The sequence below is a fragment of the Labeo rohita genome, unplaced genomic scaffold, assembly GCF_022985175.1.
Source record: "Labeo rohita strain BAU-BD-2019 unplaced genomic scaffold, IGBB_LRoh.1.0 scaffold_352, whole genome shotgun sequence".
In the NCBI taxonomy this organism is placed as follows: Eukaryota; Metazoa; Chordata; class Actinopteri; order Cypriniformes; family Cyprinidae; genus Labeo; species Labeo rohita.
The window spans coordinates 21,875-36,966 of record NW_026129270.1 but is presented as its reverse complement, the minus strand read 5'-3'; the positions used below and the strand labels follow the sequence as shown (position 1 = coordinate 36,966).

Below are 15,092 nucleotides of genomic sequence, written 5' to 3'. Positions count from 1 at the left end.
TGTTGAAATGGATTCCTGCTCTTTTCCCCACTGTACTGCTACCACCACAACCAGTGGAAGAAGTCACCTCCACCGGACTGCTCACTCCACCACAAAAGGGTAGGGTAGACCGAGTACAGTTGGTTCACTTTTTGCTTTTTCCATTACCACACCAAAACTACGGACTGAAAAGAAGTGATTTTTCATATGACATTTCCTTTACTAGTCTACTAAAATATTAATCATTATGGTTACACTTTATTTTGATAGTCCATTTTAGACATTCTACTAAATATAAGTAACTTTGCAACTACATGTCAACTAATTCTCATTAATTTGCAACTACATGTCTACTAACTCTCAGAGCAGACTGTTAGGTTAGTAGAATAAGTTGACATATACCTGCAAAGTTTAGGAGAGCGTTAGAAGATATTAAGTAGACAGTCTACTTTATTGTGAAAGGGGTGTGGTAAAATGAAAAACTTACCCCAGAAAAAAACTTTCACCTATATCTTTGGACTTCAATGTCCTGGCACATGTACTTCAAATTTCCCACGGCAGAAGAGGGCATTGGCATGTGCGAAGCAAATTTCACAGATCAGACTTGTTGTGCACGCTATTTAAGTTATTTAAGGTGTTTCAAATGTACCCCTGTAGCAACTGTACCCGGTCTACCCTAAATATCATTCATCCAAACATCGTCCAGATTATCAGTATATGATTTTCTAATTTACAATGGATGTTATAGCTGATCAGTTAAGAGCAAATCTTTCATTTATTTGAGGCAAAATACGGTTCTTCACCTTATTAATTTCAGTTTATATTTTATATAACGTAACTCTGCCATAGCAGTACCCAACTGAATCACTTGCATCTACTTTATTTCTTTTTTTATTCATGGTATTCATTTAGTTTTTGTGCATCTTTTGCTAATAAAATGTATTATATTACACTTGTTAGATATCCCACTAATTTTTCACCTGAATCAGTTGACCAATTCCCTCCAGTCTGACCAAAGGAGAGTTCATCACAGCAGCTGAATTCAAAGAAAACCCTAATAACCTCTACACATCGTTAGATCATGCTTCCACACCAGAAATATCAAATCCAGCCCCGGATGCCAGATCCTGTCAGAAAAATAGCAATTTTGTCTAGTCAATTACAACTAATCAGCAAAATTGTCTAATACCCAAAACCTGTTAACAGCAAGTCTTGTTTGGTCCCCAAAACTGTATTAACTATGAGCCAAGAAGTTGACTGAGCAAAGCTACTGAAGAGCAGAAGCAGGAGACAAAGTTATGGTGATGAAAAATGAGTTTATTGAAAAGCTTTAGTTTTAGCTTTAGTTTTAGCATATATTTCAGTGCTCAGACTTCATCTGACCAGCACATATCCAACAAGAGTTATTATACCACAAACTAAAGCAATGGAAAATTACTTCTTCACAACAACAGCCCGTGACATTAAAAACCTTGAAATGAAGTTATTTTCTTATCGCTTATTCATGAAGACAGCCACATAAAACCACACAATCATAAGACTAAACAGCAATGGAAAAATAATATAGAAAAAATGGTATAATATAAATGACTAATCAATTAAATGAATATAAATGGCTTAAATGATTATTAAATGGAATATAAACAATAAATGAATGAATGAATAATATAAATCTTGAAGCAACACACACAGTTTGCATTTGAGGATCTCAGACTGGATCACTGGTCTCACTTCTTGAGTATGCATGATGATTGATCTATTAGAGAGATATGTTGAATGGTACAACAGTGGAGGAACACCATGTGCCATAAATCTGTATGTAGCTAGATAAATATCAGGTACAACAGGGCCAAAGGCACACCTTAAGAAAAAATGTGTCATTCAGTGCATCTAAAATATATAATTGCAGAAAAAAAAAATATGTTTGTATTAATCATTTATGGAGCAACAGGTTTTGTGCGACAGTAAATCATTGTTGTTTATTTTGATTTAAAATCTTATAAATGTATGAGGTGGCAAGTGGGGCCTTTTTTTCCACACAGTATTGATATAAGCTCTTTAGCTGAAGTAATGTTTGTTTGTTTAATACTTGTTCAAAACAATCACTTTAACAAAGTTTGTACTGCTTATTCTGAAAAATTAATTACGCTGCTGCCCGCGATCGCGTCAGGGATCAGACAAATTTGCACGTGCATCTTGAAAAGTGAATGTTTTAGAAAGTGCTACACCACGTTTTTGTAACATCTAGTGGTTTAGATGAGAATAATATCAAAGGCGTCTTTTACCCCCGGGCGCCTTTAGACCTGTTGTACCCTACATGTTTTTCTTCTGATTATTCAGTAATGCAAGATGTAATTTACTAACCCAATTCTGATCATTTAAATTTGCTTTCCAGGACTGAATTTGTTTTATAGGCGTAAGATTATTATTATTATTATTTTTCATTAGATTCAAACACAAGAATTATCACTGCAATTGTCATTCATTCAACCACTACTGTTATCATCATCCTTTTCCTGTTTATAAGTCCTTTTCACTGTAAGACTGCATGTTGTGTTTAATATTTTAAATCATTTGAAATGTCTTTCCTTTAATCATCTGAGCTGATCATTTGCTCAAGACCCAAAATAAACATTCTAACCATTAATGAATTAAATGAAATAAAAAAGTTTTTCCCTCCCTCAGAAATAACATATACTCATGAGTGATTGACAGATTTAATCTCTCTGTCTACATCTTGTTATTTAAAACAAAAACCCAAATTCAAAAGGTGATATATGTATAGAAGTATGAACACTCAGGTTGTCATTTGCAGTGAAATGTTTCCACTGTGTTCTGTTCTGGATCTGTTTTGGTAGAAAGAATCGCTCAGCTCTCCCTCATCTGGAAGATATCAAAGACAAGATGTTCATAAAATTGCCATTTTCAAAATAAAATGTAAATTATTTATCACCTGAGAATTTAGGTTAATTTAAAATAATTTAACAACACATTTGCATGTTCACATAAATAAAATTAAATTAAAATTAAAAAATAGTTAAAAAAAAACACATTTACAGAATAAATTGTACAATTACAGTATAAAAACAATTTACAAACAAGAAAATCTTAATGTAAACCAATAACTTCAACACCACACACTGCTACTAACATCTGTTGTGTACCTTTAACATGTACAGACAACCACCGTAATGTAGGTAGTAAAGGGGAAAGCTACATTAAATATCAAAGTTCACCACAAGCAGCTTTTCCACAAGCTGAAGTATGCACTCATATACAGATGGAGTCATTCATGCAAACACACTGTTTTGACTGTAAATTATATATTGATTTGTTCTTTTCTTCTTCTAAAAACTGTACAATTAACAGCATTTTACATTAAAAATTACAAGAAAAGTCTGGTTAAATCTTTTTGTCACAAATCCAATAGGGTCTGGCCTGTGGCCTTCGGTCCGCTCACCACCAGATATCGCCATCTTATTCCATTGACATTCACATTACACAACTAGGCTAGGATACAAAGACTCGAACAAGACAGGACTAAAGAAACTAACTGGAGTGGCTCCGTAAAGTTGCTAACACTATCCAATACTCGGCGATAGGAAAGGGAAGTCCAAGACTTATATGAAGAGTTCAAATGTAAAACCAGCTAAAAGCCATCTCGGTCAAAAATGAGATAATGATACTGAGTGAATGCTCTCGACACATAGTATACGTCCATCAAATACTTTTACTTCAAACTCACTAAATTCCAGCCTCAGCCCAATCAGAAGTACCAGTACTTACATAGAAACCTATACGAAGTAGCCAGAAAGAAATGCTCATTTAAAGATTTTTTTTTTTTTTTTTTTTTTTGTTATTTCTCTTTCAAAAACATACATACAAAGGTACTTAACATCAAACATAAAATAAACAGAAGTAAAAGTGGGGGACACATATAACAAGTATGCACCATGGAGGGTAAAAAATTAAATTTTACAAACAACATTTTTTAATATTAGAGACGCTTTTATACATTTCTTGTTTCTAGTAACTGAAATCAATGAGTCATAAATTATATTAAGGTCTTTACAAAAAAAAAATAAAAGAGGGAGTAATAGACATTATTTCTGTTTTATGTATATGAAACTTCCCAAGAAGTATTAACACTTTTAAAGTGTTATCTACTACCTCTGATCCACTATTGCAATTCAAAAAAAAAAGATCATAGATTCATCTATTTTAATTATTTTATAAAATATATCAAAAACCAACCTAGATACCTGAGTATTTAGTGTGTAAGTGTGTAAGTGTTTCATTTTCTAAATTACAAAATGAACATTTAGGTGAGACATCTTTTCTAAACTTGTTAATAAAAGTGTTACAAGGATAGTACCTGTGCAATATCTTAAAATGTATTTCCTTTTTACCTTATTTGGGAGTAAAAATTTATTAGATGCTGACCATATTTTCTCAGTAGAAGGTATGAGGAAGAATTGTTTCCACTTCATGAGTGCTTTTGGGTAACAGCTGACATCTCGAGTAAGACATTTTCTAATGTGTGACTTATTACATTTAAAATCCATAATATTAATACCTCCAATAACAAGACTTGGAATTTGTCGGACAGCTGAATTATAACTGAGATATATTTTCACAAGGTAAATCAATTTAGGGGAAATACTTTTCACAACCAAATTATAATCAATTAATTTTAAAGAAATACGTCAGATGGATTTAGAGGCTTTTGCATCTGAACTCTTCATATAGTGTATCTGATTGGTTGCAGCTGTGTGTGTGTGTGTGTGTGTGTGTGTGTGTGTCAGCGCAATGGATGATGGGAAATGTAGTCCGGGGTGTGGTGCAACAGTCTGTGTAATGTGAATGTCAATGGGATAAGAGGGCGACATCTGGTGGTGAGCGGACCGAAGGCCACAGGCCAGATTTCGTGATACTTTTACAGTTTTTTCATGTATATAGTATGGGAACTTACTGTTAACATATTAACTTTTTTTTTTACATTTTACAGTTGAAATTTTTTGGTGTTTTATTTTTTATTTTTTAAGTGTTTTATTTTGTATGGAAGCCCGTTTCCACCACTGAAAAAATTATTTTTTCACAATTCTTTTTTTCTTGCAATTTCAAGTTTATCTCACAATTCTGAGAAAAAAAGTCAGAATTTCAGAATTTTGAGATGACAAGTCGCAATAATCTTTATATATATAGTCCAGTTCTATATCTATAAAAAATATACTGATATGTTCACAGAATTGTGCCCCATACCTCAATTTTTTATTTTAATTTAGTTTAATTATTTATTAGCATTCCATCAACTCACAAACACCAAAATGGGAAAGCCAGTAAAGATATATATTTATATATTTCTATTATACATAACAGTCCACTGATTTTTTTATTTTTTTATTTTTTATGATCAATGACAATATCTTGGTGAATATCTCAGATATATATAATGTCACACTGTGTAATTTAAAAGTAGTAAATAACACAAGCTGTAACATAATTTAGATTTGTTTACATAATATTTACTAAATTATACATAATTTGAATATGAATCAATACAGAAAAAAATGACAAATGAACTTTGTAAGTGTGAACTGTTTTTAGTACTAAATGTTCTGTTTAATTCCTCAGAAAAAAAGAAATTCATAAAATGTTCTGTATATGGGATATTAAGTGGAGCTTGGTTAGATTTGTTTACTAGAGTCTAATACAAAGGTGACTACAGGAAACTGTGGTAAAAGCCGTGACATTTCCTGTTTTAGGCTGATTAATTGCAGCCACTAACCAGTTGAGAAGATTCCTTTATAGGTCCATTCAATAATTTATAACTGTATTTATATGTATATTTATTATTATGCCATTACTATGATTTCACTTTGGATAAAAGCATCTAAATGAATAAAAGTAAAGATTTGGCATTTAAATTCATTGATGACTGGAAGATGGTGCAGAATTTCAAAGCTTAACAATAGCAAGAGCTTCATAGTTTCATTAGTTTCCCTTTTATTGACAATGCAAATACTCACTGCATAATTTGAGGTGATCAAGACGACTCTCACCTTGTTGGTGCTTCTTTTGTTGTCTACAGCTTCGACAGGCACAGATTATGAGAACACTTAGCAGCAGCAGAAAGGCTCCTCCACCTGCTAAAATGCTCACCATGAAATTGAATTTAGAGCCAGAAACTTCTGTATCAGGACCTGGGTCATAACCTGTAGGTTCTGTAGGACCTGTAGGACCTGTATGACCTGTATGACCTGTATATCATAAACAAATGCCACGAAATCAGTAACAACAAGTGGATCATTAAAAACATCTACAGTATTAAAAAAAAGAAGAATCCTAAAAGCTGCATTATGCATAATTATAATTCAAAGTCAGTTGAAGAAAGAAAAGCATGTGAAATAAAAACGACTTACACAGTACTGGAATACTCTCACTTTGTTCATTGCTGACAGGATTGCTTACACTGCATGAGTATGTTTGATTCTTCTGTATCTGAGTAAATGTCAGGAACATTTGAGGGTTTGTCTCATTCTGGACGATTGTGTCTATATACCAGAATAGGGTCAGATCTGTACGGTTTCCAGTGTCACAGGTGAGAGTAGCGTTGCTATCAGCATCACAGTCAAATGTCACAGTAGGTTTAGGAGCCTTTACTGTAGCAGAAACATGGTGGTTATTTCCTACTGGAACTACTATAGAAATAGTCTTATGTTGTTATTATTTGCATTTTATTGAGAGGGTACAAATATTTATCTTACTATAAACCTGAATTTCCTCTTCTCCAGTACCAATCTCTGTACCATCATTATTAAAAGCTTTGTATTTATATTTGCCGGTGTCCTTCAGACTAACACTTTTAAATGTTAATGATCCATCTTCTTCCTTAGATACACCTTCAGCCACTTTTTTGATTTTCCCACGTTTCCAGAGAAGAACGATGGTATCACTGGTTAAATGGTACCATTCTATTTCATCAGGTTTCTCACTGTTTTTCGTTATCAGCTTAATGGTGCAGGATGTTCCTTCTAGTATTTCTTTTCCACATGTCTTTACTGAGACTGTAATACATAAAATGATATTAGTATTTAATGAAACTTATCAGGGTTCAAATGCTCATATGTGGTTTACTATGAAAAATAAGCATAAAGATGGAGAATGAATATTTCTCAGTGTGGGTTTCTTTTAAAAATTTAAAAAAAAAAATTAAAAAATGTCTTTTTAGACACTAGAAACCTTAGACAAAACTATTCTAGTCACTATTAGTGACCATAAAAATGCTAGTTCATTTAACACACGTTAACTCCTAAAACAACAGTATGGGGTAAGTTATCAAAAATAGGGACCTGCATTAGACAGCATTTCACAGGCTTTTCATTTTCATCAGTTAACAGAAAAACTATTATGTAACAAGAGGGTAACAAAAAAAAATCAAAATAAATGATGGTTATTGCCAGCAGAAATTAAAATACATTTAAAATAAAAATAAAATGTGTAAAATTACAACACATATATATGCTGACATTTAAAAAAAGACTGAAATTTTACAAAAATGATTCTAATTTGAGTCAGTTTTGAGCTAGATGTTTGAAACCAACAAATCATTAAATTAGCATTTGTTAAATAAGATTTTCAACTCACATACTGAAATATGGAGTTTTCCATAAGACAGAAAAAATGGTTTGCCAAAGAACCTTTCAGTTCAAAAGGATTCATTTTTTTTCACAATCAGGAACATCTAAAGAATCTTTTTTCGCTACAATTTTGTGGAATATAAAGGTTAAAGATGTTAACGATAGGTGACCTAAATAAAACAACCCAACCAGAATGTTGGGTAAAACATTTAACCCAACCAGCTGGGTCAAAATAACACAGCATGTGTTCTGTCCAGTATTTACCCAGCATTGAGTTGCCAAATAACCCATGTAATGCTGTTTTTAACCCAGCATTTTTTAGAGTGTACATTAAGTAAATTTTTAAGTTAACTAAAATCAAACTGTAATTTGAAATCAAACGAGTTAATCAAAACTGTAACTTTTGAGTTCAACACTAAATGTAAAATGCAGGGGGGAAAGGAGTTTCAGTTAAGATAATTAAAATATCTACACACAAAATGAAATCATAACCTACCAGTGAGCGCGGCAAATCCACAGAGGAATAAAAATAAGAAATTGTATTGGCAGCTCATTGCTCTTTTGAATGCAGCAAATGTTCAGAACCTTTTCACAGTCTGCTTAGGAAAATAGAAATAGTCTAATTTCTGAAGACAGAAAAGAGAAAACAAAGTTTGCAATCAGAGAACTGGCAGTTAGAATCAAAACTCACAAAAAAGCCAAAGCCAACTTCAAAGAACTAGCGGCAATGAAAGCCAGCGATGTTGTGACCTCGCATCAGCTGCGTCTGGACCAAAAAGTCACACTTGAACACACCACACACAGACTACAGCCGACTGCAAAAGAGCATGTGTGTTCTGCGCCTGTGTGTAAGGAATTAAATGTCTATATCTGCAGCTATCAATCGTCTATCCACCTTTTTCCTCAACACGGAAATAAGCCTATAGGCGAGACTTCCAGTTCATTATCCGCTATAGGGACATAACAAAAAGAATAACAACGTGCAGTAAACTGTTTGCACTTCAAACCAGCGTGCTCATAATTAAAATTATACTTTAAAATATTATGGTAAAACACACAAATTTGCAATGTCAAGCAGCAAAACGAGCTGTTTTGTACAGCTAAAATAGCTGGACGTGGATGAGACCAGAAGCCACACCCACAGAATTTACAAATGGCCACGTATGTTCTTACGGGAAGAGAAATGTGGATATTCATCATTCAAAAGGAGAAACCAAAACAAGGATATACAAGATATATGCAGATATACGAAACATAAAGCAGGGCCTAACCGCGGTAAAGTTAGTTTAACATTTGACATTCGTTAGCTATTTGGTTTCATACCCATTTAACTCTCTGCTAATTTCATGGTTTTTCACCTACTCAGATATACAGAAACAAATGTCTTTTTCATAGCACAAGATTTAATTTTTAAGATAAAAATAATAATAACAATAATTAGTCATATAAATGAGTTAAACAATTTAAAGGAACAGTCCACTTTTTAAAAAAAAAAAAAAAAATAGGCTCATTTTCCAACTCCCCTAGAGTTAAACAGTTGAGTTTTACCGTTTTCGAATCCATTCAGCCGATCTCTGGGTCTGGCGGTAGCACTTTTAGCATAGCTTACAAGCCCGTACCATGGGTGCAGCAGGCGCAATTATATTACACAGCGCCTGAAAATAGTCTCCCTGTGCAAGCAGGCGGTCACGATGGTTATGTTGACAGAAGTTAGTCTATTTTCAGGCACTGCATAATATCATTGCGCCTGCTGCACCCATGGTACGTCAGCAAAGTGCCTTGATTATTACGCCGAAATAAGAGTATAGTTCCTAGCCATATCGGTCTAGAAAATCACACCTTTTAATTTTCTGTCACTCTTAGCACACGATGTAACTACAGAAGGGTCAAGTTTTAAATAGAAAAAATATCTAAACTCTTTGGTCATTTTTGAACGAGATGCTAATGGTCTAATCAGAGTCAATGATCTGTGCTAAGCTGTGCTAAAAGTGCTACCGCCAAATTCGGAGATCGGCTGAATGGATTCAAAAACGGTAAAACTCAACGGTTTAACTCTAGGGGAGTTGGAAAATGAGCCTATTTTCAAAAAAAATTGTTAGACCAATATAGACCATTGTATCCATTAAAAACCATTAAACTCATATTATTCCCTATTGTCAAGGAGCGACTGAGAGAAACGTACGGATCCATATGCAAATCTTTATTTAATTTTATTTAATAATTTATTTAATTGTCTGGGTCAGACAATGGCAAACAGGTATGTTGAAGACAAGACAAAGAGTAGTCCGGTAAACAGACGTGGGTCAATCAACGCCAAACATAATCCAAAGGGCGAGGCAAACGGGTGTTCCAACAGACAGACTATAGTCCATACGAGGGGCAACCAGAGTCTGAACCAGCAAGACAAAGAGTAATCCAAGACAGGTAGAAGATCAGGAAACAGTCAATCAGGCAACACGTCTATTAAAATCCAGTAACCTCCAATGTTTCACCTATAAGTATGAAACCAAGTGCAAATTGCTCATAATATTATTCCCTATAATGCACAAGGTTTGTTTTTGGGGTCATTCTTTTGGTAATTTTTATTTATAACATTATATCCTTTAAAATCAATTAAACTCCAAAACCATCTAAAGTTATCAAATCGGTTTTCCCAGCATCCACCCCAGATACAAGACCAAGGATTCTGCTGTCCTTCAGGCAGAGATTGCAGCCCTTCTATCAAAGTACATGATAGAGTCTGTCCTTCTGGCTAAGATAAAGAAGGGTTTACAGCCATTACTTCATTGTACCCGAGAAAGAAGGTGTATTGAGATCCATCTTAGACCTGTGAATACTGAATTAGGCCTTGCACAAGCTCCCGATCAAGATGCATAGGCACAGACACTTGCTGACTTGTGTCTGACACCATAGTTTATTTTCAGCTATAGACTTTCATGTCTAGATCCTTTTGCAGCACAGGCAGCTCCTCCCCTTTTGGGTTGTTTCTGTCTCTTTTCAAGATTAGGAAAGACGCTGAGGCTGCTCTTGCCCTTGTTGAGAAAAGTAGGCATTGGCATCCTCAACTACCTTGATGACTGGCTAATATCTCTCTCAAGAGTTGTTTTGTGCACATAGGGACCTGTTCCAGCACCTAGCCTGATTGGGACTTTGGGTCAACTCGGGAAAGATTAATCTCCCCTGTGCATAGCATCCCTTTTCTTTGTGTGGAGATTTTTCCTCTCAAATATATTCAAAGGCTCTTGGGGCATATGGCATCCTCAGGTGCAGTAACACCACTGGGTTGATGCATATGAGAAAGCTGCAGAACTGGCTTCATGTTCAATTCCCAAGATGAGATGGTGCCAGCTCACACATTGTATGGCCAACATACAGAATCTGTGACTGCACTTTCAGTCCTCGGATGGACCTTGTATTTCTATTGGTGGGAGTGTCCCTAAAATAAGGTTTCAGGTGACAGGCTTGGGCGCTACATGCAAGGGCCCACTGGCACATCAACTGCCTGGAGTTGCTGGCTGTGTCACCAGCCCCTGCCTGTTGAATCTCCATAAGTAGAGACCTTCTTTGTCAGGGGCAGGACATAATTTGGAACCTCCATTATCTTCTGACCCTGAAGCGATCACCATGTCTGCAGCGCTTCACATACCGGGAGTCGCTTTATGGTGTGTTTGGGCTGCGTACAGTACCGCCAATGTTCCAGAGCCAGTGACGTCAGCAGGTAGATTTCCAGAGATGGCGGCTGAGGATGCAGAACCTCCAGTAATGGCATTGCCTGCTTCAAATCCTCCAGAGGTTACGGCTGAGGCTGCAAAATTCCAGAGGTGGCAGTGCCTGCTCCAGATTCTACAGAGGTGGCGGCATATGCTGCAGAACCTCCTGAGGTGACATATTTCACTTCGGCTCTGGTCATGGTAGTGGTGCCCATTTATGAACTCTCGTCCTGTCTGTCCTGTCACGGCTAAGGAGGCCATCTATGAACTCTCTGCCCATCCTGTAACGGCGATGGAGGCCATCTTTGAACTCTCTTCCCATTCTGAATTAGCCATGGAGGCTGATTATGAACTGTCAGGTTATCCAGAATCAGTCCATGAATCTGTCTTTGTATTATCTGTCTGTTCCATATCTCTTAACCCTCTGGAGTCTGAGGTGATTTTGGGGCCCTTTAGATGTTTTGACATGCCCTGACATTTGTGCTCATTTCAGCTGCTTATACTACTGGCCAACATATAATTTTTTTGTATTCAACACAAATGGTGCTACAATATACAATATTATGTGAGCAAGATAGATGTACATGTTTGCATTTTTTAGAAAAAAAAAGATGGTTAGTAAATTTGGGGAAAATAAATGTAGCTAAAATAAGGCCATAAAACTCATACTGAATAGTCCTGAACAAGGCTTTTGAGTAATCACTCTTGTAGGCTAGAATATGATGTGAAAATGATCGTGCTTACTCTTTCACAGAAAACAATATATTGATGTAAATTTTCTAAGACGTGTTTTGTGATAGAAAGCTGTATGCGAGGGAGGGATAATGGCCATTAATATTTAGTTATTCACTCCTGAGAGACAAAAGGCCGTCCCCTAATGGCCCATCAGTGTGACTGTCACTATGAGGCAGGTAACAAAGAATGTGAGGAGGGTTTTGGTCATTTGTATTTTATTTACAAAACAATATAATCAAAACATACATAATGATGGTCAAAGATTATTATTGTACTCACTGACCTAACCACAGAGATGTGAACAGACATTGTGTCATTCCTGTTCAGCAAGTGAAACTAGTAAACCATACCTGATATTTAAGTGTTTGCTGCTTCTTTCCATGGATTCAAGATTTAAAAAAAAAAAAAAAAAACATAGTCACAGAGCTTATTTTACCATAGAAAACCAGTGAAGAATAACATCTGATGTTGGTACAGTGCTTTCAGAATAAAACTGTTTGAAGGGACTCCAGTAAAAATCAGCAAGATTCATCTGTGGTGCAGGTATCAGATCACTAAAAACAAAAACAAAAAACATCTCTGAGCATGTTAATATCAGAAGAATCTGTATATAACGATCTTGTAGTCACAGATTCACGCATACTTTGTACTATATAAAAAGAAACAAATTATCTTTTAGCACATTATAAAACTCTATTTGAGAACAGAGTATTAATAATAGACATGATCTAGACATACTTAGACTCGTAGCATTCATCATGTTACAGTGTACACTCATATTGCTTTTATATCATATTTTGTCTTATATTATATAGAACATGAAAAGTTCATCATGTCGTAAGAAATTTAGATACAATGAACTACCTATCATTTTCAAAATGTTTCACTCGATTTCAAACCTTTTAGCCAGGAATCATAGTTTAGGAAAAACCAAGCTAGTAAATGTGTTCAAACTTATGTCAAAATAACACGTTAACTAACGCAAAAATGAACATCAGACTGATCTCTTTCTCTGGATCAGCCGCGCGTCGCGTTGTGTTTTTTATCTGTGGTGAATTCTGTGTTATTCCTCTCAGTGTGTCTTCTTTTTTTCTGAAGGTAAATTCTGCTATTCCTCTCAGTGCGTCTTTTTCCAGAAACGAACAGTAGCCGAGATAAACTTGATGAATCCTCAAGCTTTGTTTACGACAATGTGGGCGCTAACATGCTGTGCTTATAACACTTATTTGTGTGACCAAAATCAACAGATTATTTTAGTGTCTTTCGCACTGATCTTAAAAAACGTCAGCTGGTCATGCCGGTGTGACCATCAACCCCAGGGAGTTAATGAGCCTGATGTTGAATCACCTGTCTGTTCCGATCCCACTGACAATCCTGATGTTGTACTATCTACTTGCCCAGTTTCAGTCAATGAGTGAATACTCTTGTTAGTTCAGTTCCAGTCAATGCTCTTGGTTTGGTACAGGCTGCTCACCCTACCTCTGCCGATACATCCTGTTTGGAATTGTCTGCTTATCAGGTTTCTGTTAATGAGTCTGATTTTGAACCACCTGTCTATCCTGTTACCACCAGTGAACCTGTTATCTGTCCTGTTAGTCCAGTCACAACACTAGAAACCTTACCTGAGCTCCCTGCCAGTTCTGCCCAGTAAAGCCCTCCCACCAAGTAAGACTATGCTATTAGACTACGCGTAAGACTACGCTCGGCTATAACAGTGTATGGTTTCTCATCAGGCCATGCTGAACTGCCTCCTAGTCTAGTGCTGACTCCTGGTCAAGCTAGGAACTGCTCCCCTTATTGTGAGGGCCAGCTATGAGCCTATCACTCCCAGTTTGAGCCTTGAGGACCTGAGAGTCGATCCAGAAAACTCCTTGTGAAATTTGTGATTCCCTTCTATGCTGGATCACGTTTCTGATGTCATGTTTTGCAGTCAATCTGCTCCCTGAGGATGACTGTGCTCCCTTCACTGTGGGAGGCTCTTTTATGAACTCGCCACTCCTGGGCAGAACCTGTGAGTCCTCCTGTCTACTCGAGAGCTAGGAATTTGCCCTTGGGCTATGACCGCTCACTAGCGGTCGAGCTGAACCGCTGAAATTCTTGCTGCCTCCCTGATGATTTACCATGTTGATCGACACTAGCAATGCTCCCCTCACCCTAGAGGGTTACCTTTGAGCTTGCTCTCACCAGGTCCTGCATTCCTTGAAGCTTTCCGCAGGACAGTCATGTTAGGCGGTCAGGCCTTTCTTTGCCCTCTTTAGGCTGCTCTCATGGTGAGATCAAGTAGTGCTCCTCTTACTCCAGAGGGTCACCTATGAGCACACTGCTCCCTCCTGAGTGTTTGAGTCTCCCTCTCATCCCTATTGTTGAGTTCTCTGCTCCCCAGGGCTCTGCACACTTTTCTAAAATCCTTTATGGTATGGTAAAATCCAACACCATACCCTTTTTCTGAGTTGGTTCAGGCCCCTGTTTCACCTTGGGCTCCACTTATGTATCCTTTTTGATACTTTCCTGATTAAGGTGTTGCTACTACGGTTGGGTATTGTTTGAATTTTATCAATTCCGAATCTCCTCAGGCCTTTGGCCGAAGGGGATAATGTCACTGACAGCCATTAGAGTGTCCCAGGGGCAACTTCCATTATGTTAGTGGAGTTGGTTATGAGTCACTGCATCCTCTAGAAGCCTCTCCATGTTTCGGATACAAGACGAAGAAGCGGATGATGTGTTCTCCCAGCGCTCTTTTATACTGTTGTAGTGAGGTAGCTCAAAAGGGAAATGTACAGTATAATTACAGTTAATTATGATTAATTAAAATTATTTATATCAGCTGCCAGTAGTAATTGTAGCAGAATTAATTTTCCATCAACTAATCTGTTCGTCCAGTGAACATTCAGTATAATTTTTATATCAACTCTAAGAAATGATATTTTCTTGGCCACAAAAAATAACTTTCTTAAAGTACCATTGCATTAGAGCATGTAGCTCGAATCGGAATCGTAAAGGGACATTAATTTACAAGGCAGAATCAGAA

The 15,092-nt window shown here is 36.3% G+C and overlaps 2 protein-coding genes across 3 annotated transcripts in view; both read right to left on the bottom strand.

The window, feature by feature from the left end:
- LOC127160441 (CD48 antigen) overlaps positions 1-8,296 on the bottom strand; it is a gene marked incomplete at its 3' end in the record, with an annotated part of 46,829 nt that extends 38,533 nt beyond the window's left edge. Inside the window, exon 1 of the mRNA XM_051103076.1 lies at positions 8,205-8,296. The remainder of the gene's footprint in view (positions 1-8,204) is intronic.
- On the bottom strand, positions 1,285-8,435 carry LOC127160443 (CD48 antigen). Of its 2 annotated transcripts, XM_051103079.1 has the most exons (6): positions 8,311-8,435; positions 8,116-8,215; positions 6,747-7,046; positions 6,402-6,641; positions 6,042-6,239; positions 1,285-2,862 (listed from the first exon to the last, which is right to left on the bottom strand). In XM_051103079.1, exons 2-6 carry the CDS (start codon positions 8,171-8,173, stop codon positions 2,777-2,779), a joined length of 882 nt encoding a protein of 293 aa, XP_050959036.1. In that variant the 5' UTR covers positions 8,174-8,215; positions 8,311-8,435; the 3' UTR covers positions 1,285-2,776. The 2 variants fall into 2 exon arrangements, with proteins under 2 accessions (XP_050959036.1, XP_050959035.1); XM_051103078.1 differs by lacking the exon at positions 8,311-8,435 and having other exon boundaries at positions 8,116-8,224.
- Positions 8,436-15,092: the final 6,657 nt, after the last annotated feature.

Bases quoted from the DNA above. Each gene is read 5' to 3' on its own strand.
- LOC127160443 (XM_051103079.1), bottom strand. From the start codon at position 8,173: ATGAGCTGCCAATACAATTTCTTATTTTTATTCCTCTGTGGATTTGCC. The intron at 7,047-8,115 runs GTAGGTTATGAT...TATGTATTACAG, and splicing joins TGGATTTGCCGCGCTCACTG to TCTCAGTAAAGACATGTGGA. The intron at 2,863-6,041 runs GTGAGAGTCGTC...GATATCTTCCAG, and splicing joins ACAAAAGAAGCACCAACAAG to ATGAGGGAGAGCTGAGCGAT.